General features: G+C 35.8%; 2 protein-coding genes, 1 long non-coding RNA gene and 1 pseudogene across 9 annotated transcripts; 1 reads left to right on the top strand and 3 right to left on the bottom strand.

Annotated features, from left to right (window-relative positions):
* Window positions 1-54: 54 nt before the first annotated feature.
* Window positions 55-2,369, top strand: LOC18041694 (annotated as a pseudogene).
* A 2,633-nt stretch (window positions 2,370-5,002) lies between these two features.
* LOC18041693 (putative disease resistance protein RGA3) lies at window positions 5,003-10,360 on the bottom strand. Of its 6 annotated transcripts, none has more exons than XM_024184213.1 (5): window positions 7,287-10,360; window positions 6,599-6,812; window positions 5,864-6,480; window positions 5,564-5,779; window positions 5,003-5,468 (listed from the first exon to the last, which is right to left on the bottom strand). In XM_024184213.1, exon 1 carries the CDS (start codon window positions 10,195-10,197, stop codon window positions 8,203-8,205), a length of 1,995 nt encoding a protein of 664 aa, XP_024039981.1. In that variant the 5' UTR covers window positions 10,198-10,360; the 3' UTR covers window positions 5,003-5,468; window positions 5,564-5,779; window positions 5,864-6,480; window positions 6,599-6,812; window positions 7,287-8,202. The 6 variants fall into 6 exon arrangements, with proteins under 6 accessions (XP_024039981.1, XP_006432187.2, XP_024039980.1 ...); XM_006432124.2 differs by having other exon boundaries at window positions 5,907-6,480; XM_024184212.1 differs by having other exon boundaries at window positions 5,564-6,011; window positions 6,130-6,480.
* On the bottom strand, window positions 7,309-7,926 carry LOC112097981 (putative disease resistance protein RGA4). Its single transcript, XM_024183581.1, has one exon. The coding sequence runs from the start codon at window positions 7,924-7,926 to the stop codon at window positions 7,309-7,311; it is 618 nt and encodes a 205-aa protein (XP_024039349.1).
* An 11,834-nt stretch (window positions 10,361-22,194) lies between the features above and the next one.
* Window positions 22,195-24,969, bottom strand: LOC112098278. 2 transcript variants are annotated; one of them, XR_002905375.1, is made up of 7 exons: window positions 24,418-24,969; window positions 24,071-24,139; window positions 23,741-23,907; window positions 23,531-23,656; window positions 23,298-23,383; window positions 22,847-23,196; window positions 22,195-22,481 (listed from the first exon to the last, which is right to left on the bottom strand). It is a non-coding gene; the product is annotated as an uncharacterized LOC112098278 (long non-coding RNA). The 2 variants fall into 2 exon arrangements; XR_002905376.1 differs by lacking the exon at window positions 23,741-23,907.
* Window positions 24,970-26,721: the final 1,752 nt, after the last annotated feature.

Here is a 26,721-nt window from a genome sequence, read left to right as displayed (position 1 = left end):
TACAATTTGGTGTAACAATAATTTAGTGAAAACAACAGGGTTTAAACTGAAACAATCCATCTCGCTGAGTACAAACGTTTATATGCTGCTGCAGAACAGAAGTGCCGAAAGAAAGTGCTGAATTTAATAATATTAAGCAAAATCGCTCTCATAACTTAAGCAAATTATACGAGGAAAATTACTTTTATCTATCTCTGTGGCAAGTCACATGATGGTATGAACTCAAATTCAAGGGGCTATCTTTTACAGCAAATTTCCGATGTGAACAAAATATGTGTAGTGCGCGCCACCCGTTCGTTTAAATGTCTCCGCGAAGCAGTTATATGTGTTTTGTTCTTGCTGCAGTTTTGAAGTTGGACAGAACATCATGTTGCTGGTATGTAAGGATTTACGCATAAGAAGTATTCTGTATATGAGTTTGCATTTCTTGTTGAAGCTATTTTGCAGTAAATGAAATTTGAACAACTTTATTTTTTTTTTGGGGAGGGGGGGGGGGGGGGGTGGGGTGGTTTACACGAAAAGAAAAGGACAATGGGCTCTGTGGGTTTGTTGAAAGTTTGCAAAAAAAAGAGAAGCTCATTCCAATAGTTTCAATATGAGGACTGTTGTGGGTAAACTTATATTTCTTTATTGCAGTTATGTATGTGCTAAAAAGCATTGCATCATTGGACTGTGTAAAAGTCCTGAATATGATAATGTTTGAGATGGGTTTAGTCTTTTATATCTGCTGAGTCTAGTGAGTTAAAGAATTAGAGTAAAGCTTCTGGGCATTCTTTCATGCATAACTAAAAATCTTGAAAATAGTTGGCTTTGAGTGATCAAGAAAAAGAGATATGAGGCTATCACTTCAAATTTTCATGTAGGTGGATATGGATCTCATTCCAAGCTGCGCACTTGGTTCAGGAGACAGATAAATGACAATGACCTGAATCATATGGTTGACAGTAAGACTGGTCCAAGAGTTCACACTTACCGTTTCATGGATGAGATGTTTCTTGCTGTTTCTAAATCTAGAGAAATTGCTCAAGCCTTCAAGTCTTATATTGTAAATTATTTGCAGAATTCTTTACACTTAAATGTTGATAATCGAACAGAAATATTACCATGTGAGGGGCATTTTGTAGTTTGCTTTGTAGTCACTTTGGCGAGAAGACAAGTGAAAGAGAGCCCTGCTATAAAGGCTATTCACAAGTAGAAAGATAGGGTCAAGTTGTTTGCTTTACAGAAATGAGAGACTTGGGATGCTGGGACGGTTAGAATTGGGAATAAATGGTTGGCTCATGGTTTAAAGAAGGTTAAAGGATCAGAGATCAAGCATTTAGCCGCTAGTGATTCTACTTTGTGCCAAATTTCTAGCTTTCGTAAAGCTGGGATGCAAACTGACTAGTGGTACAATTTCTTGTTAAAAGTATGGATGCAAGACATTAAAGCCAAAGCAGCAGAAAGTGAGGAATTAATCTTATCTGAGTACATTGCAGAACAAGCCCTTCCTCAAGAACTAAGAGAATCCTTTTATGAATTTCAGAAGCACGTGGAAGAGTATGTTTCTTCTGAAACAGTGGCTACTCTCTCTCTTTTGCTAAATTCATGTTCTTCCGCCAAATCTGTCCCCGTTACCAAAACTGTTGCCTCTGTCAATGCTATAAAAAAGCATCTGTTACGGTATGGATTGTTTACGTCTGAAGGATACATCTGTACGAATTCTCTGCTCATCTTGACAGCCAAATCATTGACTGGTTTTCAGGAGTAGTTCGGCATTGGTGTGCATGGTATAGAGAGTGTGACAACTTCAGTGAGATAAAACAGTTAATTTCTAATGAACTTAGGATATGGTGTATTCGTACTCTAGCTGCAAAGTACCGAATTCGTGAAAAAGAAATAGGAAACCGGTTTGATTCAGAACCGAGCAGAATTCCCCTTACACAGGAGACAGAGCTTGAAGTGGCAGATGAGACAGCTGAAGCATTTACTGCTAATGAGGCATTGATTTATAGATTTCCTTACAATGGCTTGTGCTTATTGTCACTAGCAAGAATGGTAAGCCAGTCCTGGCCTTGCAATTGTTTTGTTTTTGGGCGCTCAGAAGCAGCACCCAGTGTTTATTATACTCTTCATGTTATGGAAAGGCAGAGATTTCCAGGCTGGAAGACAGGTTCTCAAGTTGAATTCTTCCTAGTTTGAATAAAAGGGGAATTGGGTTGTGTACGCACCTAAAGGATTTGTATCTTGGTCATATATCACTTCAGTCAGTTGATTTTAATGTATGGAAATGAGGGGCTCCTGTCAGTTTGGAAAATCACTCTATTATATAGAAACCATGAAACCTGCCATCAAAGCTTTAAGTTGTCAAAATACTTTGTAAATATGCACAAGGGAACATATGATATGATATTTTGCACTCCTGGTTTCATTTTTCTTGCATGAAAAGCTTTTTGAGGATCTTGCTTTTCTGGTTCATATTCTAACTGTTGTTATAAGCACTAAAATGGTATATTTCTGATCAAACGTCTTCACAATTAATGGTTGGTAGCAAAAATATTAGAGATTAAAGATATTTGCACATTTTGAAATTCCAAAAATATTTTAAATAGTGGGTACTCTATTTGTAGTGAATAATGTCGAGGATGTTTTCAGTAGTGTAAAATGTTGATATTTACTCCAACTGCATTGTCAACACGCCTCCTAAAATGGTAATGTCTGCTGACTTTAACCTTCTTGATCGTGGCTTTAAGAGAGCTTCTCCGATGTACTGTTGGTTGAAGCGGCAGCTGTTGAATTACACTGGTACATTTTTTTGTTTGTCAATTTTTGGACTACCCACTAAACAGCTTCCAAAAGATGACCAGTAGTTCAAATGTTCAAAATACCCTTGACATCTATGAGAGTTGCTATAAAGTCGAATATGGCGATCTCGATTAATGAGCTTTACAAAATATCAGTACTAGGAAACAGAGCAGATTTAAGTTCATGCTTCTATTCCAGTGGTATTTCATGAAAGGATTCATAGCCTGTAATGCAGTCTAATTATGTTGTTTTCTTTCTAATTTCTCTGTTCCATGAGCTTAGAAGTTTTAATTTGAAACTTAAATTAAACTGAAGCCGCTATTCTGGCCTTGACAGTGAAGAGCTATTCTGCTTCTTCCTTGCTCTGGTAGGGTACTAATTAATTTATCAGTTGAAGTTAACGGTTTCTCTGTTTGATTTTTCTTCTTTTATCTCCTAATTTTAATCCAGATATGACTCTTTAAATGTGTCTGTATGTTTTCATGAGCATGTTCATATGATATTTGCAGAGTTATGTTCTGGGTCTGTACAATATGTAAATAAACTTGTTTGATAAAGACTTTAAAGATTGATATGATTTTCTGATTAAGGAGTCATTTGTGTGATTGAGTACCGTTTTAGTTAATTGCTTGACTTTTCCTTAAGAAGTTGAAATTACAGTTATTACTTCGGCAAGGACAAGAGATAAGAACTGATGTCAGCAATTAAGGGTAAATGTTTACTCTCACATGACCGCAGCTGTTAGGTGCATGATAAAAACAGAGGATTCTCCAGTTTAATTTTCTTTCAGAGAACAATTGCAAGAAATTTTTGTTAAATTCACGAGTCTTGAAGTTCAGGTAATGATGAAATCTATAGTTGAATTTGACCACTGATTGAATTGTGATTCAAATGACTGCAGTTGAAGCAAACAACCCTGAATAGTTTCTTTCAAAGATAGCAATGTAAGCTTGTGCAGAACAGACAGCTCCATTTTTTACGGCTGCAAACACCAACAACATTAATATAATATCAGATTTCGTACTTACAAAATTGAGCTTGATTGAAATCAAATATTAATATGAGTAGTGCAATATTTTCTCTGTATTGAACTTTATTGCAACCAAATAATCAGTAAATTTGAAAGTTCTCTGCTGCAAAATTTTCTGAAAAATCTTTCCTTAATCTAATCCATGATTAAAAACAGCAGCGGTAGAGGTGGCAAAAATACCCGCCCGGTCCGGACCCGGACCATACCCGGGCGTTGCGGGTCGGGTAATACCCGGTCTGGGTATGAAGCCGGGTCGGTCTTGGGAATCACATGATAAACCCGGAACCCGGATTTTATTAAAAAAAATTATAAAATATATATTATTTTAAATATTTTATATTTATTTGACTTATTTATTATACATATATAAAGTTTTAAACACTTAAAGTTTATATTTTCATGTCAAATTTTATTGAAATAAATTTAAAACTTATAAAATTACCAAAAAATAAAAAATATATACACATAAAATATTAAAAAATATAAAATCCGGGTACCCGGATTAAAACCCGGCCCAGACCCGGACCCGGACCGGTTGCATCCGGGCAGGGTCCGATCATGGCAATACCCGGACCCGGCCCGGGGTTTTGCCATCTCTAAGCAGCGGCTTCCAAATGATATCATGCCTTAGAATTTTGTATTATTTAAAATTCAATGAGTTCAAAAAACAAATAAATTAAAGAAGGGAAAGGCGGGAAAAAAAACTGTAGCAAAAAGGAGGAGAAGAAAATAGCTGAGAGTGATGGTAATTGCAGTCATTTGCTTGCGAAGACCATATGCAAATAGAGAATTTGTCAAGGCATGTGCGAAGCATTGTCCTAAAGACCAATTTTCGCTCCTCTAAGGAAGATTTCCCGGCCCAAATTAAAAACTTCTGCTCATACCTGCGAAAGAGTTGCATTCATTTTAACCGAATTGAACTTTTTGCATCCTACCACATTAAAAAATCCGAAACTAATTTGTCTAGAAATTTCTGAAGCCCCTTCCAAACTATATGATAGAATTTGATCCAGATTTTGTTACTTTAACTTGTTAGTTTATAAAAGAAAATAATAAATTAAAGAAAGAATGGAAGAAAATACCAGTGGGGGTAGGTAAATGGCAGCTCATTGCTGCTGTGAAGAAGATAAAAACAGAAGCTAAGTGAACCTATAGCTAACAGAAGATCTGTAATTAAAATGAAACATATTCTTGTGAAAAAGAAAGAAATAAGCCAGAAGACAGATCTTAATCTTTGCTTCTTGATATCAAAAGTTTAGACGACCTTGTAATATATACAGAGTAAACATATGTTCAGGATTCGTCAACAAGAGTGATCTTTGGCTATAGATACGATATCTGCTTGGCTGGACTGATTCGAAGTTCCTGGAAGTATTTCAGAATTTGCCGTATTAAGCTTGACTGAAGACATGGCATGTTCTTTATTGTGTTGACTTGGTAGTTTGAGGGAGAATCTGCTGAGATGGATCATCTTGGCAAGACCCGCACAAATTGCCATGTTTGACTCTGATGGCCGTGTGTGCTTAGTTTCTGTTGCTTAGACTTGCTTATCAGTTCCTACACCACTTTTCGCCTTAACAAGTTCTTCACTTGTTATTCTCAGGGGCCAAGCCCTCAGAATGTTATATGCTTCGACAGTGGAATTACACCGCGGCTGAAAAGGGAAAAGTCCAGAAAAATTCTCCACGTTAACCATATCCATTAAGCGATCATATAAACAAAGCGGGATTATGCAATGAATTAACGAACCTTTCTCCTTTAGCAAGAAGAACCAAATCTAAGATGATGGGAGCAGCCAAGAAATAGTGTTGTGCCAACAAAAATACCCGTCACGACAAGAGTGATGGAGACCGCGTCATCAATGACATTGCCTTCGTAGACCTCCTCGCAGCTGAAGGTTTTAAGGGCTGTGAGATTCTCCCCATCATTGTTTCCCACGTAAATATAGCTCATTATTGATGTTGGCTGTGTATCAAACATATCATCATAATCACCCAATTCAACCAGTCAGTATCATCATTAAATAAGAAATAACTACTTCATACTCACACTCAAAAATCAATTTCTCAGTAAAGGCGTAAAGCTAAACTACATGTATGCCTTGATAGTTGATTCCAGCCACAAACTGAGAATCAACCAAAGCAGATTTCATATCCACCAATTGAATTTTTCCTTCTCACAGCCAAATCAACCAGCCCTGCAGACAAAAACCCAAGTTAACAAAACAAAAGCAGTCTCATACCATTCTACAAATCTTCAACTGAACCTACAAAGCTATTTAAGAGAGAGATCAATAAATTTAAGAAGCTGAAAACCAAGTCATGCTTATTGTGAAGCTGGATTTAGAAAAATTGGGCGTGCATCATGATGAAATTTCTCTAAGCAAGTCACAGTGACCAAGTCTGGTTTCCAAACTTCTAGTCTTTTATACACCTCCTGAATTATGTGACCACAACATATCTGCCAATATTGTCTTGCATCAGTGATAATGAATACACCGCGGCAAGGACTAGATCTCATAGCCATGCTTCAGAAAAAACAAAAGACAGTAAAATAGTTGTTAAATAAGATGCTTCAAGGAATGGGGAACATACAAAATCTTCAGCCTTGGCATCTTAGAAAATTCTGGTGCGAGATGTCCTGATAAGTTGCGATCATCCAGCTGTCTGCGAATTTTCAGAATTATGTGATCACCGAAGCTGTTCGATGCATGATAAAAACAGAGGATTCTTCTGTTTAACTTTTTTCTAGAGAAAAATTGAAATAATTTTTTGTTGAACTCACAAGAGTTGAAGTTCAGGTAACGCTAAAAGCTGTTGTTGAACTTGGCCACTGATTGAATTGTGATTCATATGACTGCAGTTGAAACAAACGACCCTGAATACCAGCTAAAATAGTTTCTTTCCATCCAAGAAACAGCATTTGATTTACTCAGAAGTGCTTGGCATGGGTCAAATTTGCAATTGTTTTAGGCAGTGATAGTTGATTCCAATCTTACCTGTAAAAGAAGAATAGTATTATAAATGTTAGTTCTTCATACTGGCTTCACCAATCAAAAGTAAAACCATGAAATTTTAACTTATAGGAGCTTCAAATATATCAGTGTAAGCTTGTGCAGAACAGACAGCTCCATTTGCCACGACTGCAAACCCCAACAACATTAATGAAATATCAGATTTCATATTTACAAAATTGAGCTTGATTTAAATCAAATATTATCATGAGTATTGCAATATTTTCTCTGTATTGAACTTTATTGAAACCAAATAATCCGTAAATTCAACTCCTCTCATATCATTGAATGCCATCTCAGAAGTGGAGCATAATCAATTAAAACTAGAAAAAGAAAAAAAAACCGTTGCATATTCTACCAGATAACAAATATGATACAGAATTTCATGCTATTTAGTTTCTGCATCTCAATTAGATTAGAAATAGCAAGTAGAAAAAAGGATGAGGGAGAAGAAAATACTTGAGGGTGATGGTAACTGCAGTCATTTGCTTCTGAAGACTATATTCTGAATTTTGATGTTTGGAATGTGAGAGATCTTTGACCAGTCCTTTTCTGTGCGCCTTTTGAAACTTTCTTGGACAATAGGAACCCCAAATATCGTCAGTGACTCCAGCGTTGTGCTTCGAAGAAGAAGTTCTGGCAGCGACTTCAGTTTCTCACAATAGGTAATGTACAAGGACTTTATGTGTGGCATGATTGTAATATCATCGTTTCCAAAATCCCACTCCTCCAATTCATCCATACCAGTCAACTCGAGTTTTTGTAATTTAGGAAAAGCAATAACCGAGGAAGATGAAGATGTGCCATGAATATGAATATGATCACTTATTTCCATTCCCAAAAATTCATCACCCACTCTTTTCACACTCCTCATATGCCATATCCTGAGTATTTCAAGGGATGGCAATTTTCCTAAAGGAGGCATAATCTCACACTTAACGAAGCTGTTGAGAGTTAACATCTTCAGCTTGTTTAATGACCCTATCCAATTGCTGGGAGTCCTGCCTTTAAACACCATTATTTCTAACGACTTTATATCTGGAGGTGGCCGTAAGGCTTCACAAACTGCTTCATGCTTTGCTTCCTTTTCCTCATTCATCTCCTCTGACGCTTTTTCATCATCTGATTCTTCTCGTTCATTAAAAATTAAAATCAAATCAATGAGATTCTTCTTTTTCTCAAGATGTGCATTTTTAGCCTCATCAGCATCTGTCACATTCCCCAGGCCACTAATTTGAAGAAACCCTCTAAGGTGATTCAAGGGTCTCAGACCTTCAAGATTACAAGATTTACTACTATATTTGCCACCAACCCTGGCAACAGCAAACTCGCTTAATGTCCTAAGACTAGTTAATCTCTCTATTCCATTTGGCACCTAAGCTAAATTACCCGCGTAAAAAATTAAATGCCTCAGATTGATTAATTTTCCTATTCCTTGAGGTAATCTTTTCAAATAGAGACAATCTAAGGTTTGCAGATTTAATAACTCACAACATGTCTCAGGTAATTCTTCTACCATAGACAACTTAAGATATCTTAAATGTATCAAATTTTCTAGCCCTTTAGGAATTTTAATCGTTGGAGGCAGATCCTCTATTTTCAGTGCCCTCAAACATGTCAGTTGATCAAATAACCCTTGCAGGACTGGTGACGCAGCCACTTGATTATTGGAACTATAAACTAAAATTAGGCTGTGTAACGTTTTGGCATCAAATATTGAAAAAGGAAACTTAGCCCAGAAGCCAAGCACCAACATCAAATGACGAAGTTTCTCCTGACAAGTATTTGTCAACAAGAAGGGCTTTTCATCACCATCAATTTCTATTGCAGCAAATTCCTTTCTAGTGAGATATTGTGCAAAATCATGCACTATATCATGCATTTTACATCTTACAGTGCCCTCTTTCTCTTCGTCAAACTCCTGGAAGAAAGATCTCGTGGCTAAGAAATCAAAATACCACTCACCAGTCATCTCCATCTCTATATTTCCTTTTTGCTCAATATAACCTTGAGCCATCCATAATTTAACTAATTCATCTTTATCTAAATTGTAGTCTTTTGGAAAGACTGCACAATACAAGAAACATCGTTTTATTGCAGATGGCAAATCATTATAGCTTAATAGCAGAGGGGCTAAAAGACCTCTTTCAAACTCTTCTAGCTGCCACATCTCACTATTTAATATTATGTGCCACTCTTCTCTGGTTTTTTTGAACCGCAATAGACTCCCTATTGTTTTGGCTGCAAGTGGCAAGCCTTTACACTTGCCAACAATTTTCCTACCAATTTCTTCTAATTGTTCACACTCAGTAGGAGATCTACCGGAAAAAGCAAATCTTTTGAACAATGACCAACATTCTTGTTCAGACAGTTCTTTGATGGAGATAACATCAGTCGACTCCATCATTCGAGCAACTGTCTCCTTACGGGTGGTAACCAAAATCCTACTTCCACAAAGTCCATTCATTAGACAATTATGGAATGGTTCCCATTTACTGTAATCATCTGGCCATACATCATCTAAGATGAGAAAAAACTTTTTTTCCTTAATAGATGTATGTATGTATTCCAGAAGTGAATTCAATTCACGTAAATTTGGGAGAGAACCTTCTAAACCCTCAATGATTGCTTTCGCAATCCTAAACTCATCAAATGGGTCTGAAACACATACCCATATTCTTTTGTCAAAGTTTTCTATCACATCTTTATCATTGTATGCAAATTGAGCAAGAGTGGTCTTGCCAATCCCACCCATCCCTACTAGAGAGATGATTTGGACGGCATTTCGCTCTTCATTGCTCTCGCATAACAACTTCCTCTTTAAAATATTCTTCTCCTCATCTCGACCACGTACATCAGAAACATTAATTAAGGCAGTACTATGTATCCGCTCAGATTTCTCAGTACTACCTCTAATGACATTAAAGTTAAACACATCTTTTTGTTTTGCAATATCATCCAAATTTTCATTTATCTCAATTATCTTCTGAGCAATATCCCGACGCAAAACAACTTGTTTGAAACCAATGCACGGGGAGAGAAGGAAGGAACATACCGGCTTCTTATGAACGAGAGCATTCTCATCAACATCTTCGATTTGCAATTTGAGCCTAGCAGTGATCCACTCATCCAGCACATCGTCAATGTCGTAGGATGTCTCTTTGAGCTGATCCAGCCAGAGTCTGACACTTTCTTCCTTCACTTGCCTTTGCTCTGCATCATTCAGCACAGCTTGAATTGCTCGAAGATTGCTGGTGAGCTTTTTGACTTGTTTCCCAACACCGGCAACAAGCCTGACCTGTTGTTTTGCCTCTTCATAAGAGATTGAAATCAGCTGCTCCAAGAGAGGGGACACAATTGCATCAACCATTGTGAATTCTGAGATTAATTAGACGGAAACTGTAGGATGCCTCTTTTGTTTGTGTTTATGTTGTGGAATTAAATGCTACCAAGACCATCGTTCCAGTTCTTAATATACTAGTTAATTAACGAATATTTCACGTAATACGCAAAGTGAAAATTTAAAAAAGAAAGAAAAGTCTGTAAAGTAATTGATACAACTAGAATTGGTATATATGCCCTGCCGCAGGCTTTAAAACAAAGTTAAGAATTTTAATTCGGTTGATACCAAACGTACGTCGTCCTAAGCCATTTCGCTTGTGCTAGGTTTATTGAATTTATTGCATCAACCAAAGTGAATTGCGAGTTTAGAGATTGACATTTATTAATTTCCTTTCCGTTCTTATTGAACAAGCTAATTAATGAACATTTCGGGTAACTCGCAAAGTGAAAATTAAAAAGTAAAAAAAAAGCCAAAAAAAATAATTTATTTGATTAGAATTGGTGGCACAGGCTTTAAAACAAAGTTAAGAATTTTAATTCAGTAGATATTTAAAGCAAAGTTAAGAATTTTAATTCAGGTGATACCAAACGTCGTCCTAAATCAATTCGCACAGCATTTGCTTTTCTGTTGGACGATCTATTTGTTTACAATTTCTTGGATTAGGAGCATAACAGATCTATTAATCAAAGAGGCATTAATTAATTAATAAATTAATAATTTATTAATGGCATATTGCCAGTCCTCTAAGTGAAATCAATATATGTACTTACTCATTATTTTCACAATATCTAAAACCACCCTTGGCATAAAAAATTTAAGAGAAAAGATCGATAAATGAGTCATTTACTTGTATTTATCCTGATAATATAAAACAAAAAGTACAAGACAATATCTTATTATTAATTTTTTATTCACACTAAAACCTATGTTTCTTATTTTTAGTATTTTAATATTTTATTTTAAATTTAATTTATATGATTTATTTAATTGATAATCAATATGAATAATAAAAGTGTATTTGAAAATAAGCGTAATACTATAAAATTATGGTGCTAAGGGTTATTGGGTATTATAAAAACAATAGGGGATAAATGGTATATATTGATTTGAATAGGATAGAATCTTCATTTACTAATTTATAGAGCGCGCTTACACTTCAATGAGTATACATTTAAGTAATTAAACATTTATTATATAACCAATCTAATCAAGTGAACATGAATTAATCCACTAAATAAACATTAAATAAATAAATAAATTGTACTTACATACTTAATTACCTCCTGGATTAACCTAGTTAAACTTATATAAGTTTAGAGGTTTCAAGTTTAGATGAAACTGCTACTAACATCTTTGAAAATACTATAGTTGAGGATGATATAATAGCTCTGGAGCCAGTTATGCGGTAAGGAAGCAGTCAAATAATCAACAACACTTCATAATTTAATTGAAGTTCAAGAATTCAATTTCAAAACTTCTAGATGTAATGAGAATATTAGAGATGAGATCTAACTAGATTTGAATTTCAAGAAAAAATGTAACAATAGATTCATATTTTATTCAATAAAATATCACATTTAATTATATATTGTTAATTTTAATACATTATTAATTTATGATATGAATGGAACCAGAAAGTTAGATAAGGATTTAAAAAAATATTATCTTGTTAATTTATTGATGAAATTAATAATTTAATAAATTGATCCAAGTCAGGATCGCAAAAAATTATATATAATAGAGGTTATTAATTTATCGAGTATTATATTATAGAGGTTGTACAATTACATTTACAATTACATAGATCGTGGGAAGAGTGGAAATAGTTACTGTTATGCATTAACTTGAGAGTCCATCATGCATAATACTATATAATTCTAGTGAGAAGATTGTCTTTTTTCTTTGAAATGGAATCTCTAATTTTTTTTTGTTGCCTTCTACTTTTGCAAAGGTCATATATGTACTTCAACAAAATGAAGCAAACTGTTCTCTCTTTGATTAATAAAGAGGTTTCAAGAAATTTGGGCAGAGTCACAACTGATTTGATTTGGAAGTAAATTCTAATATAACATAATGTTATTATGAAAATAACTTAGTACTTTTTATAATGGGATAAAATTCAGATACGCGACTAATAATACTTTCCTAAATAATAAAAAGGTAGGATATTTCTTCCCCACATAAACTGTTAAAAAATTGATGGGTGAAACAGACACGTAACTAAAATGAAATTGGGAGAAAAATAAAGAACAAGTACAAAAGAGGACACTAGAAAATTTTGTGGTTCGGCTTTCAGGCTACGTCCACGGGCGAAGACAGAAGGAAAATATTTTACTAGTAAAAAGGAGTTACAAGTATTGTAGTATTTTAGCTCACTTCCCAAAACTCCAATACACCCAAACTCTCAAAACACTAAAACAAGAGCTTATAATTTCAAGCTCTCTAAACTCTCTTTAAATACAAGAAAACTCTTCTCAAAATTGGATGAGCAAATGAGGGAATGAGCCCCTCTATTTATAGCCAAAATCTTGGCTACTATTCACATTTTTTTTATTATTTTTCAAAATTCAAAGTTCAAAGTTCAAAGTTTGATATTCAAACTTTGAATATCTAGAATTTTGAATTTGATATTCAAAGTTTGAATATCTAGAATTTCGAATTTGATACTCAAAGTTTAAATATCTAGAAGAGACACCAATCTTGACATTCTCCTACTTGGAGATTTGATTGAAACTAATTAATCTCCACACCATCCTTTCTCCTTCGTCATAGTCATGTTGCTTATGTTTCTGCTAGGCCACAAGATGATCTAATCTAGACAAACTTGTCAGTATTGATTGGCTTGGTCATAACATCTGCTAGGTTCTCCTTCGTATGGATTTTTTGTAAATCCACACTTCCGTCTTCCACTACTTATCGAACGAAATGGTACTGAACCCCTATGTGCTTTGTCCTGAAATGAAAGGCTGGATTCCTTTCAATGTGTAAGGCACTCTGACTGTCACAAAACACAAAAATTTTCTCTTGTTTGTGCCAGAGCTCCTCCAATAACCTTTGTATCCAAATAGCTCCCTTGCAAGATTGTGTAGCTGCCATGTATTATGCTTCTGTTGTATATAAAGTCACAACGGTCTGCAATTTAGAAACCCATCTTATAGCTGCTCCCACAAGTGTAAACACATAGCCAGTAGTGGATTTCCTTTTATCAAGGTCTCCTGCAAAATCTGAATCCACATAGCCCCTGACAGTAAACTCTGATCCTCCATAACATAATGCAACATCTGAGGTTCCTCTGATATACCTCCGAATCCTCTTTACAGCTATCCAATGCTCTCCACCAAAATTTGTCATATATCGACTGACTGCTCCCACTGCTTGTGCAATGTCTGGTCTAGTACATATTATAGCGAACATCAAACTTCTCACTGCTGATGCATACGGTACTCGAGACATCTCCTTCCTCTCGGCTTCATTGCTAGGACACATACTTAAGGATAACTTGAAATTAACAGGAAGTGGGGTAGAAATTGGCTTACAATCTTGCATGTTGAAGCGCCATAAGATTTTCTTCAAGTAGTTCTTCTGAGAAAGCCAAATCTTCCTGTTATTTCTGTCTCGGTGAATTTGCATCCCCAGAATCTTGTTTGCTGATCCCAAGTCCTTCATTTTAAACTCTTTAGCCAACTGTGCCTTCAATTCTTGGATTCGATCTTTGTTGGGGCCTGCTACCAACATGTCATCCACATAAAACAGAAAAATAATGAAATCATTATTTTCAAACCTTTTGTAATATGCACAATGGTCTGAACTGAGTCTGTTGTATCCAAGGCTCATGATGAAGAAATCAAATCTCTTATACCAACATCTCAAGGCCTGTTTGAGACAGTATAGAGATTTGTTTAACCTGTAAACCAAGTTCTCTTTTCCCTTTTTAGCAAAACCTTCTGATTGGAGCATATAAATTTCTTCTTCAAGTTCTCCATGAAGAAATGCAGTTTTCACATCTAACTGCTTTAGATGTAAGTCAAATATAGCACACATCGCCAAGACTTTTCAATTTTTTTCTGCATTGCTGTCATCCAGAAAGTAACATCTGAGCTGTTTAAAACTTCATGGAAAGCTGATGGCTCTCCATCCTCTGTTAGAAGACAGTATGCAACGTTGATCTTTGTGACATACTCCGAGTGCCACGTTGGAGGTCATCTCTCACGAGTTGATTGAAGAACTTCTGGAGCCTCGGACTCAACTGGTTTTTGTTCCTCGTGCTCTGGTGCTGCTTCAGAAGAATCAGAATATTCTTTTTCCAGATTATTTTTCACATACATCGGTACAGTCTCTGACTTTTCTTTTATAATGCTATCATCCTTATCTCTCCTTTACAGTTGATTTTCTACAAAGATAACATCTCTGCTGATGACGATCTTGTGGGCAGTGGGGTCCCACAGATGATACCCCTCTACTCCATCAGCATACCCCAAGAAGATACACCTCCTAGATTTTAGATCTAACTTTGTTCTTTCTTGGGCATTATACATCACATACACAGGACATCTAAATGCATGTAGGTAGAAGTAATCAACCGGCTTTCCAGTCCACATCTCCATTGCTGTCTTCAACTCAATTGCTATGGATGACGACCAATTTACTATATAACATGCAGTTTTAGTTGCTTCTGCCCAAAATGAATTGGGTAGACCAGCAGTCCTCAACATAGCTCTTATAATTTCTGTAAGAGTCTTGTTCATCTGCTTTGCCACTCCATTTTATTGAGGAGTGTATGCTACCGTGAGCTGCTTTTGAATACCTTATTGTTTACAGAAAGCAAGAAACTCGCCGTCTGTATATTCTCTACCATTATCTGTCCTCAAGCACTTGATTCTTCTCCCGGATTTAAGTTCAACCCACGCTTTATAATGTTTGAACACTGAAAATACATATGACTTTTTCTTAATTAGATACACTCAACATCTCCTGGAATAATCATCAATGAAAGTCACCATGTACTTTACACCTTCCATGGACATATCCGGTGATTCCCAAACATCAGAATAAATCAAGTCTAAAGTGCATTTACTTCTAGCAATAGATACACTGAACTTTAATCTATGCTGCTTACTTATAACACAATGCTCGTAAAATGGTAAACTTACAGATTTGAGCCCCGAAAGTAATTTTCGCTCAGAGAGAATCTTCAAAACTTGTTTTGACATATGGCCAAGTTTGAGATGCCACATCATCGTTGACTCTTCTCCATTTGAAGCGACACATGCATCAGCCTCATGTAGTGTTTCTCCTTTAAGCATGAATAGATTAGCACCGATCTATTCTGCCTTAATCAATACAAGCGCGCTTTTAACAATCTTCATAATTACATTCTCCACATGAGTTTTGTACCCATGATTGTCTATTTGTCCTAGAGACAATAGATTCTTCTTTAGGCCATTAACATGTTATACCTCCTCAATTGTGCGAATTATACCATCAAACATTTTTATTTTGATAATACCAATACCAGTGATCTCCAAGGCATGATCATCTCCCATATAAACATATCATCTCGAGATAGGTTCATATGTGTGGAGCCATTCTCTCCGAGAGGTCATATGCCAGGTAGCTCTTGAGTCTATAAGCCAGACATCAGATAGTCATTTTCTTCCTTCTGAAACAGTTGTTGCCTCACTGTAGATAATTTTGCCATCATCTAATGTACTTGCTACACACCCCTGAGCATTTGATGACTCAGGTTCTTTGCCCTCTTTTCTCTTTTGGTTACTCCAACACGCTTTCTTAACGTGCCCTTTCTTGCCACAGTTGTAGCAGTTGATATTCTTCTTACTTCTGGATTTTGATCTACCATGATTGTGACCCCCACTGGGGCCACGTTTTGTTGATCTCCCTCTCGTCACCGATAGCTCCTCCGCTTACTGCGAACTTACTTGTCTGTTTTCCTTATTTTTCTGCCTGCTCTCCTTATTTAATACGGAGACTGTAACATCGACAAAAACCAGACTGTCTGCTAAATTATTGTTCGTCAGGTTGATGATGAGTTGATCATACGAATCTGGTAGACTTTGAAATAGAAGCTTTGCACGTTCATTTTTCTCTATATTATGACCCAACGTTGTGAGTTATGAAAATAAAGTCTTCAAGGTGTTGATGTGGTTGGTCACCGTTGTAGATTCCGCCATTCGAAGAGTATAAAGTTTCATCTTTAAAAAGATTTTGTTGTGTAGTGACTTGACTTCGTACAATTTTGTGAGAGTATCCCATATTTCCTTTGCTGTATTTTTCTTTGCCACACTGGATAATACTCCATCCGCAAGTGCCAAGTGTAGATCAGAAATGGCATTGCCATCTATCTCGTTCCACTTGTCATTAGTTATCTCCATGGGCCTTTCTCCAATTTCTGCCAAGCAATTATTTTTCCTCAATACAGCTTTCATCTTCATTTTCCACAACGAGAAATTTTTCTCGTTAAACTTCTCAATTTCATACTTTGCCACCATTTTGTTGATAAATACCGTACACAAGCTAATATACCACCCTGGATAGTTGTGAGTATGTGTGAGAATGCACACCAGGAAAGTTCCCAGGAAAGACTTAAGGGGTCATAATGATTCCATTTAAAACCCATACTCCTTAAGCTCTTATCGCTTTGTGACAGAACTTTCCTAGACACGTACAAAACCACACAGTTGCTTTACTCACACCATTATTCTCTGCTTGGCACGGTAAAATTCTTGGATCGCTCCCACCGTTTCTCGTGAACAGTACCGTATATATGAACAGTGTCACATCAAATGGAGAAGAGTCAATGATGATGTGGCATCTCAAACTTGGCCACATGTCAGAACAAGGTTTGAAGATTCTTTCTGAGCGAAAATTGCTTCTGAGGCTCAAATTAGTAAGTTTACTATTTGGCGAGCATTGTGCTATAAGTAAGCAACATATATTAAAATTCAGTAGATCTATTGCTAGAAGTAAATGCATTCTAGACTTGATTCATTCTGATGTTTGGGAATCACCGGATATATCCATGGGAGGTGCAAAGTACATGGTGACTTTCATTGATGATTATTCCAGGAGATGTTGGGTGTATCTAATTAAGAAAAAGTCAGATATATTTTCAGTGTTTAAAGAATACAAAGCGCGGGTGGAACTTGAATCTAGTAAAAGGATCAAGTGCTTGAGGACAGATAATGGTGGAGAGTATACAGACGGCGAGTTTCTTGCTTTCTGTAAGCAAGAAGGTATTCAGAGGCAGTTAACGATAGCATACACTCCTCAACAAAACGGAGTGGCGGAGCGGATGGACAAGACTCTTACAGAAAGGATAAGAGATATGTTGAGAACTGCTGGTCTACCCAATTCATTTTGGGCAGAAGCAGCCAAAATTGCCTGTTATATAGTAAATTAGTCGCCATCCACAACAATTGGGCTGAAGACAGCAATGGAAATGTGGACTGGAAAGCCAGCTGATTACTTTTACCTACATGTATTTGGATATCCTGTGTACGTGATGTACAATGCCCAAGAAAGAACAAAGATAGATCCAAAATCTAGAAGATATATCTTCTTAGGATATGCTGATGGAGTAAAGGGGTATCGTCTGTGGGACCCCACTGCCCACAAGATTGTTATCAGCAGAGATGTTATCTTTGTAGAAGATCAACTATAAAGGAGAGATGAGGATGATAACACTGTAAAAGAAAAGTCAGAGACTGTGTCGGTATATGTGGAAAATAATCTAGAAGATTTAAATTCTTCTGAAGCAGCACCAGTGCACGAAGAACAAGAACCAATCAAGTCTAAGGCTCCAGAAGTTCGTCGGTCAACTTGTGAGAGACAACCGCCAACGTGTCACTCGGAGTATGTCACAGAGATCAATGTTGCATATTGTCTTCTAACTGAGGATGGAGAGCCATCAACTTTTCATGAAGTTTTAAACAGCTCAGATGTTGCTTTTTGGATGACAGCAATGCAAGAAGAAATTGAAGCTCTACACAAGAACAAGACATGGGAACTTATACCACTACCACACGGAAGAAAAGCCATTGGAAACAAATGGGTCTACAAGATCAAACGTGATGACAATGATCAAGTGGAGCGGTATCGTGCAAGATTGGTGGTGAAAGGATATGCTCAGAAAGAAGGTATTGACTTCAACGAGATATTTTCTTCGGTGGTTCGACTTCAACAGTCAGAGTAGTCTTGATAATGTGTGCTATATTTGACTTACATCTTGAGCAGTTAGATGTGAAAACTGCATTTCTTCATGGAGAACTTAAAGAAGAAATTTATATACTTCAACCAGAAGGTTTTGTTGAAAAGGGAAAGGAGAACTTGGTTTGTAGGTTGAACAAATCTCTATACGGTCTCAAACAAGCACCGAGGTGTTGGTATAAGAGATTTGATTCCTTCATTATGAGCCTTGGATACAACAGACTCAGTTCAGACCATTGTGCATATTACAAAAGGTTTGAAGATAATGATTTCATTATTTTGCTGTTGTATGTGGATGACATGTTGGTAGCAGGTCCCAACAAAGATCGAATCCAATAATTGAAGGCATAGTTGGCTAGGGAGTTTGAAATGAAGGATTTGGGACTAGCAAACAAGATTATAGGGATGCAAATTCACCGAGACAGAAATAACAGAAAGATTTGGTTTTCATAGAAGAATTACTTGAAGAAAATCTTGCGGTGCTTCAATATGCAAGATTGTAAGTCAATTTCTACCCCACTTCCTGTTAATTTCAAATTATCTTCAAGTATGTGTCCTAGCACTGAAGCGGAGAGGAAAGAGATGTCTCGAGTACCGTATGCATCAACAGTGGGAAGTTTGATGTTCGTTATGATATGTACTAGACCGGACATTGCACAAGCAGTGGGAACAGTCAGTCGATACATGGCGAATCCTAGTGGTGAGCATTGGATAACTGTGAAGAGGATTTTGAGGTATATCAGAGGAACCTCCGATGTTGCATTATGTTATGTAGGATCAGAGTTTACTGTCAGGGGCTATGTGGATTCAGATTCTGCAGGAGACGTTGATAAAAGAAAATCTAATATGGGCTATGTGTTTACACTTGCGGGAGTAGCTGTAAGCTGGGTTTCGAAACTGCAGACCATTGTGGCTTTATCTATAACAGAAGCAGAATACATGGCAGCTACATAAGCTTGCAAGAAAGCTATTTGGATACAAATGTTATTGAAGGAGCTCAGGCACAAACAAGAGAAAATTTTTGTGTTTTGTGACAGTCAAAGTGCCTTGCACATTGTAAAGAATCCAGCCTTTCATTCCAGGATAAAGCACATAGGAGTTCAGTATCACTTCGTTCGTGAAGTTGTGAAAGATGAAAGTGTGGATTTGCAGAAAATCCATACCAAAGAGAACTTAGCAGATGTTTTGACAAAGCCAATCAATGCTGACAAGTTTATCTGGAGTAGATCCTTTAGTGGCCTAGTAGAAACGTAGGCAACATGACAATGGCGAAGCAGAAAGGATGATGTGGAGATTGATTAGTCCCTAATCTAATCTCCAAGTGGGAGAATGTCAAGGATCCACCAAAAATGGCAAAGAAAAGAAGAAAGAAGACAAAAGAGGAAGAAGAAAAAAGGAAAGAAAATGAAGAAAAATGGGTGCCGACATTGACATTTTGATTTGGTGATTGCCGACCATGGACAAAATGAAATGGAGGTGGTTGAGTTAGGTGGCTGTCAAACCTAACTTGTGGAATTTGTTAGTCAACAATTGGCTATATAAAGGGAGCCATGCAAATGAGTTTTGCATCCCATTTTGAGTGCATCCGAGAGCTTATAAAAGAGAAAAAAAATAAGTTTCTCTTTATAAGGATTTGTTTTCAATATTTATTACTCTTGTGTAATTAGTGAATGAGAGATTGGGTGTATTGGAGTTCTGGGTAGTGAGCCAAAAGATTACAATACTTGTAATCCTCATATCACTAGTATAATATTTTCCTTCTGTCTTTGCCCGTGGACGTAGGCTAAAAGCCGAACCACGTAATTTCTGGTGTCCTTTATTGTGCTTGTTCTTTATTTTCTTCCAATTTTATTTTAGGTGCGTGTCTGCTTCACCCACCAATTTCTTAACATCAGCAAGGGCAAAAGATGTCAGCAATTAAGAGTGAAAATGATTACTCTTACATTGATTTTCATGTACATCATTATTTTTCAAAGTAGATATGAAAATACGAGAAATACAAGGATTAGACGATTTATGTGTTACCGATATGGAAATCAAATTCAAATCCATCAATAGCTCGTCGGAGATCGTGCATAGCCAAAGTAAAGACCAAAAAAAGAAACCAAAAAGTATGTGTGGGAGGCATAACTAAAACCACTCTAAAGGATAAAATTGTACTATGAGCTCAAAAATAACATCAGAACCCACTTGTCTACCCTCAGTTTTTTCCATGCACAAAAAACTATGAGCTCCCTGCGAGTTTGTAGTTTCAGGGAAATAGATGGAAGAGACAGTAGATCATCACTAATGATCAGCAGCATCAAAAGAAATTTTGACCATACTGACGAATTATGTACATGGTGTTGATTGGTTAAGAGGGGCCACAAGGAAGAAGAAAGAGGGGAATTTTCCCTGCAAAATTTAACCCCATGTCAATAATATTGTGCATTAACTTGAGAGGCAATCTTGCATAATACTGTATAATACTATAATTCTTGTGGAGAATGATTACATGACTAACATGGTACCTTTGTTATATTCTAGAATTTCTTTTTTGAAAAAATTGTAGAATACTTATGATTTATTATAATCAATTGATGCACATATGACATGTATAATTAAATTTAATATAACTATCACTGGTTATGGCTGATCTAATAACATATGCACCATTAATTTTGGTGCTACGAATTTGGGAGATTGTTGAGTCCTCTCATAGTCTCCTCTGTCTTTTTCGAAATGTTCTTCTAAAACAAGACAGAAGTCAATCACTAAATCCTCCAATGTTGTGCTACAAAGAAGTTGTTCTGGCAGCATCATCAATTTGCTAAACTCTATATTTTCGAGGAACTGAGATATTTGTAATGTAGAAATATTAAGCCCAACAAAATACATATTGAGGAAAAACAACAAATGGTAGCTCAGTGATTGAAATGGTTGAACGTTGATGATTTTGAAATGCACATCAACTTTATTTCGATATGACTTACTCAAAATATCGTCATAATGGAGACCTGCACAAGTTCCTCCTCATAGTCAAATCAATCAGCTTGCAAACAAAAACCTAAGTTAACAAGACAAAAGCACAATCACATACCACTCTACAAATCTTCAACTGAACCTACAAAGGTAATTAAGAGAAAGGTCCAAAAATTTAAGAACCTGAAAACCCAGTCATGCTTATTGTGATACTGAATTCAGAAAATTGGGCATGCATCACGATGAAATTTCCTAGACAAGTTACAGCGACCAAAACAGGTATCCGAGCTTCTTAGTCTTTTATACACCTTCTGAATTATGTGACCACATCATATCTGCCAATATTATCTTGCATCAGTGATAATGAATACACTGCGGCAAGGACTAGTTCTCATAACCATGCTTCAGGAAAAACAAAGGACAGTATAGTAGTTGTTTCATAAGATGCTTTAAGGAATGGCGACGTACAGAATCTTGAGCGTTGAAATCTTAGGAAACTCGGATGCAAGATATCCTGCTAAGTTGCCATCGTCCAGCACTTTGCAAATTTTCAGAATTATGTGATCGTACAACAACTGTTAGATGCATGTGAAAAAACAGAGGATTCTCCAGTTTAACTTTATTAAAGAGAACAACAGCAATAAATTTCTGTTCAAGTCACTAGTGTTGAAGCTTAGGTAATGCTGAAATCTGTATTTGAATTTGACAAATGATCGAATTGTTGTTCATGTGACTGCAGTTAAAAGAAAGCATCTGCAAATGCATCAAAAATAGTATAAATATAGTTGTAGTTTCTTTCCAACAAAGAAAGAGCATTTGACTAACTCAGCAGTGCTTGGAATGGATCAATTTGCAAATGTTTTAGGCAGTGATAGTTGGTTTCCACTCAATAAATAGTAAAAAAAGAATCGTATTTCAAATGTTAGTTCTCATACTGGCTTCACCTGCCAAAATTAACGCAACCTACCACTGGCCTAAAGTAGAAACAATACTCAATATTAACTAAATGAGCTTCAATTGACAAATGAATATTTGACAGCAACTCTAAATTATGAAATTTTAACTTAAAGAAGCTTCAAATATAGCATTGTAAGCTTGTTCAGAGGAGACAGCTCCATTTGCCACAACTGCAAACACCAGAAATATTAATGCAATGTCAGATTTGATATCTATAGTTCTTGAAGGCCATGACAGCTCAGACTTAACAAGAAAACTGAACTTTATCGAAATCAAATAATCCATAGCTTTGGAAGGTCTCTGTTGCAAAATTGATATTTCTGAAAAAACTTTCCTTAATCTAATCCATGATTAAAAACAGCAGCGGCTTCCGAACTATATCATGCCATTGAATTTATTGTTATATATACATGTGTCATGAATGTGTGTGTTAAGAGTTTATTTCAAATCATCTGAAAATATCATCTCTTAAAAATATATATATATATCTCAATCATCGTAAGACAGAGCAGAGAGCTGAAGATATAAGCCGTACCGTAACTCAAAAGTAACAAATCAGAAACTTCTTCTCCTCGCAAGTCGGCCACAAAGCACAATCATGTATGGCGCAATCCACTACAGCCGCCATGACAAGAAGTTGGTCGTTTGTAATATTAATTCTCTCTTGATAATGTGCAAGCAAACTTGAAATGATACAAAACTAACCATCATGATAAAAATAAGTATCAATAAAATTTTCCCATAACACATTACTTGTCCAGATTTCACATATAAACATCATACATGCATGAATCAGTCAAGAATAGCAAGTCTTGCTTGGTGTGACCCTAGATTTGGACAAAATTGGGCGTCCTTGAGAAGATTTCTTCTTTTAGCGGGAAAAACCTGTAGAATGATTAACCAAACAATATAGGAATATTAGGCCCAAAAGATTTCAGCAATAAGTTTAATTAATTACATTCTTTACCAATGGGAAAACCACATACTTCCCAGAAGGCAGATTGCCAACTGCTCTTCATGGGTCAAATTTGCAGACGTTTGAGGCAGTACTAGTTGGTTTCCACTCAATAGCCTGCAAAAGAATAACAGTACAACCTGTTAATATTTCTTACTGGCTTCACCATCCAAATTAAATACAACCTGCCAAGCACCACCCTAAATTACAAATTAACAATATGCATTGTGTATTAAGCATTCCATAAGAGATAATTAATTACACCTTAATCAACCAGCGAATATTTGATGCCATCTTGAAACCATGAATTCTAACTGAGGGAGCTCCAAACAGAGCAGATTGCGCATCTCTTTTAGTATTCTGCCGCTTATATTGTTCCACATAAAGTACCTGCAGACAAAATACATATCAAGGAAAAACAATAAATGGTCGAATTTTTTCAATGCAGAACAATTGTGTTTCTATATGACTTACTCAGACCATAGACCTGCCCAAGTTCAGGAATCAGGAGCCAGCTTTCCAAAAATGTTCAATATTAGCGACCAAAAATATATTTGTCCATGAGAATCCATGATCTATTTGATCAGTGCAGTCTTAGTACACTTTAATATTGTTGATCGTATGCAAAGTTAAGAGAACCGCTGACAATTCAAAACATGAATTATACAGAAACATTAGTTTGACTCCTCTAATCTCAACGAATGCCGTCTCAGATGGGGAGCATAATTAACTAAAATTAGCAATATTAAAAGCTGTTGCACATTACAATAGAAATAAAAAGTCGCAAGCAGGAGAAGAAAGTACCTGGGAGTGATGGTAACTGCAGTGATTTGCTTGTGAAGACTCTATTACGTTGAAAACTTCTGCTCATACCTGTGAAATAAAATCATAAAAGTGGAACATTAACATGTGTTTGGCATTCATTTCTACATCCGATATTGAACTTTACTCGTGACCTATCACATTATGAAAATACGAAACTAATTTATCTAGAAATTACTGAAGCTGCTTCCAAACTATATCAATGATGTGCTAGAAATCGATACAGATTTTGTTATTTTAACTTGTGAGTCTATATTATATAAAAAAAAAAACAATTGCTAGCTTATTAACAAAAAAATATTAATTAAAGAAGCAAGAGAAGAAAATACCGGTGGGCTGGGTAAATGGTAGCTCATTGCTGCTGTCATCGAGATCAACGAGAAGGGCCTCCTTGTTCATATCTACGAGAAATTAGGATGTTTGGAATGTGGGAGATCTTTGACCAGTCCTTTCCTGTGTCTTTTTTGAAATTTTCTTCGACAATAGGCACGTCAGTAATCTCTAGTGATTCCAGTGTTGTGCTCCGAAGAAGTTGGTCCGGCAGCGATTTCAATTTCTCACAAAAGAAAATGGATAAGGACTTTACTTGTGGCATGATTGTAATATCTTCTTTTCCAAAATCCCACTCTTCCAATTGTAGCATAATCCCTAAGTCGAGTTTTTCTAATTTAGGAAAGGCAACAATTGATGAAGATGAAGATGATGAAAAGGTGCCATGAATATGATTATGATCGCAAATCCCTATTCCTAAAAATTCATCACCCACTTTTTTCACACTCACCATTTCCTCTATTCTGAGTATTTCAAGGGACGGTAACTTCCCTAAAGGAGGCATAATCTTACATCTAGGGCAGAATACGAGATCTAACCTCTTCAGCTTGTCCAATGACGCTGTCCAATTATCTTTCAATTCCAAGTTAGAATTTATGCAAAACTAACACATAACGAATTAATTTATCTTTTCTATCTTTTTTTATGAAAAAATATTTAAGAGCAACATGATTTATAAATATAATTATTTTATAACTAATGAGATAAAATTAAAATTTCTCTAATACAAATACTATTACTAATATTTCTTTTTCAGTGGTTGAATAATTCAACTGTCCATCATTCAATGTCATACTAGCATAGTAAATAACATAGAGAATTTGATCAATTTTTTTTCTTAATACTGCTCTTACTATATAATCAGATGTATCACACATGAGCTCGAATGATAAGCTCCAGTTTGGGGGCTGAATGATGGGTGATGATGTCAACAACTATTTTAGTTTTTCAAATGCCATAAGACATGAATCATCAAAGATAAAAGGTACATCCTTAGTAAGTAAATTACAAAAGGGTCTAGAAACTTTGCTAAAATCTTTAATGAAACGTTTATAAAACCAGCACGTCTAAGGAAAGATCTTACTTCTCTGACTATTTTAAGTGGAGGAAGATTGGAAATGATATCCACCTTGGCTTTATCAACCTTAATACCTTTGCTCGAAATGATATGATTGAGAACAATAACTTGTTTTACCATAAAATGACACTTCTCCCAATTTAAGACCAAATTGTTCTTTGTACATCTCAACAGAACTAGTGTTAGATGATGTAAACATTGATCAAATGAGCCACTAAAAATAGGGAAGTCATCCATAAAGACTTCAAGAAATCGTTCAACTATATTAGAAAAAATGCTTCATATGCATCGTTGAAATGTAGCAAGTGCATTACATAATCTAAATGATATCCTCCTATATACAAAAGTGTCAAAATGACAAGTGACAGTGGCCTTCTCTTGATCTTTTAGTACTATGGGAATCTGATTATATCCTCAGTAGCCATCTAAAAAGCAATAAAATTCATGGCCTGTTAATTTTTCAAGCATTTGATCGATATGGTAAAGAAAAATAGTATTTACGTGTGACAGAATTTATCTTTATATAATTAATGCATACACGCCATCCTGTAGTCACTCTAGTGGGTATCAATTCATTATCAACATTGGTAACTACTGTGACTCTTGACTTTTTGGGGACAACTTGCATAGGACTGATACATGAACTATAAAAAATAGGGTAAATGATACCTGCGTCTAATAGTTTAAGGACTTCAGTTCTAACAACTTTTTTCATATTAGGATTTAACCAATATTGTATTTTCCTTGTAGGTTTAGTATTTTTATCAAGGTGAATGTAATGCATGTAGTCTACTGGGTTTATACATTTTATGTCAGCTGTGGTCCATCTTAATGCTCCTTTGTGCTCTTTTAAAATATCCAACAACTTACCCTTTTGTTCATCATTTAGGGATGATGAGATGATTACTAGGAGAGTGCTTTCTTTTCCCAAAAACACATATTCCAAAATATTGGGTAATGGTTTGAGCTCGAGTTTCGATGGTGATTCTGATAATGGGTTGAGTTTCTTTTCTGATGGTGCTAGTTGTTCAACTCTTGACTTCTATTTATTAATGTCCATGGATGGTGCTGAGTCAAGTAGGGCGTTGATCTCATTGACTGATATTTCAATATCAAAATCCAAATCAAAGTGAGTTGAATATGTTTGTAAAGGACCATCGCTAAGGTTTGAAAGAAAAGTATTATCAATTAATGCTTCTATTAAATCTGCATTAACAATTTCATC

The sequence above is a fragment of the Citrus clementina genome, unplaced genomic scaffold, assembly GCF_000493195.1.
Source record: "Citrus clementina cultivar Clemenules unplaced genomic scaffold, Citrus_clementina_v1.0 scaffold_5, whole genome shotgun sequence".
Lineage (NCBI taxonomy): Eukaryota > Viridiplantae > Streptophyta > Magnoliopsida > Sapindales > Rutaceae > Citrus > Citrus x clementina.
Note: the sequence above shows the minus strand (reverse complement) of the source record. Positions and strands in the feature narration are given on the sequence as shown.

Bases quoted from the DNA above. Each gene is read 5' to 3' on its own strand.
- LOC112097981 (XM_024183581.1), bottom strand. From the start codon at position 7,926: ATGAATGAGGAAAAGGAAGCAAAGCATGAAGCAGTTTGTGAAGCCTTA.
- LOC18041693 (XM_024184210.1), bottom strand. From the start codon at position 10,197: ATGGTTGATGCAATTGTGTCCCCTCTCTTGGAGCAGCTGATTTCAATC.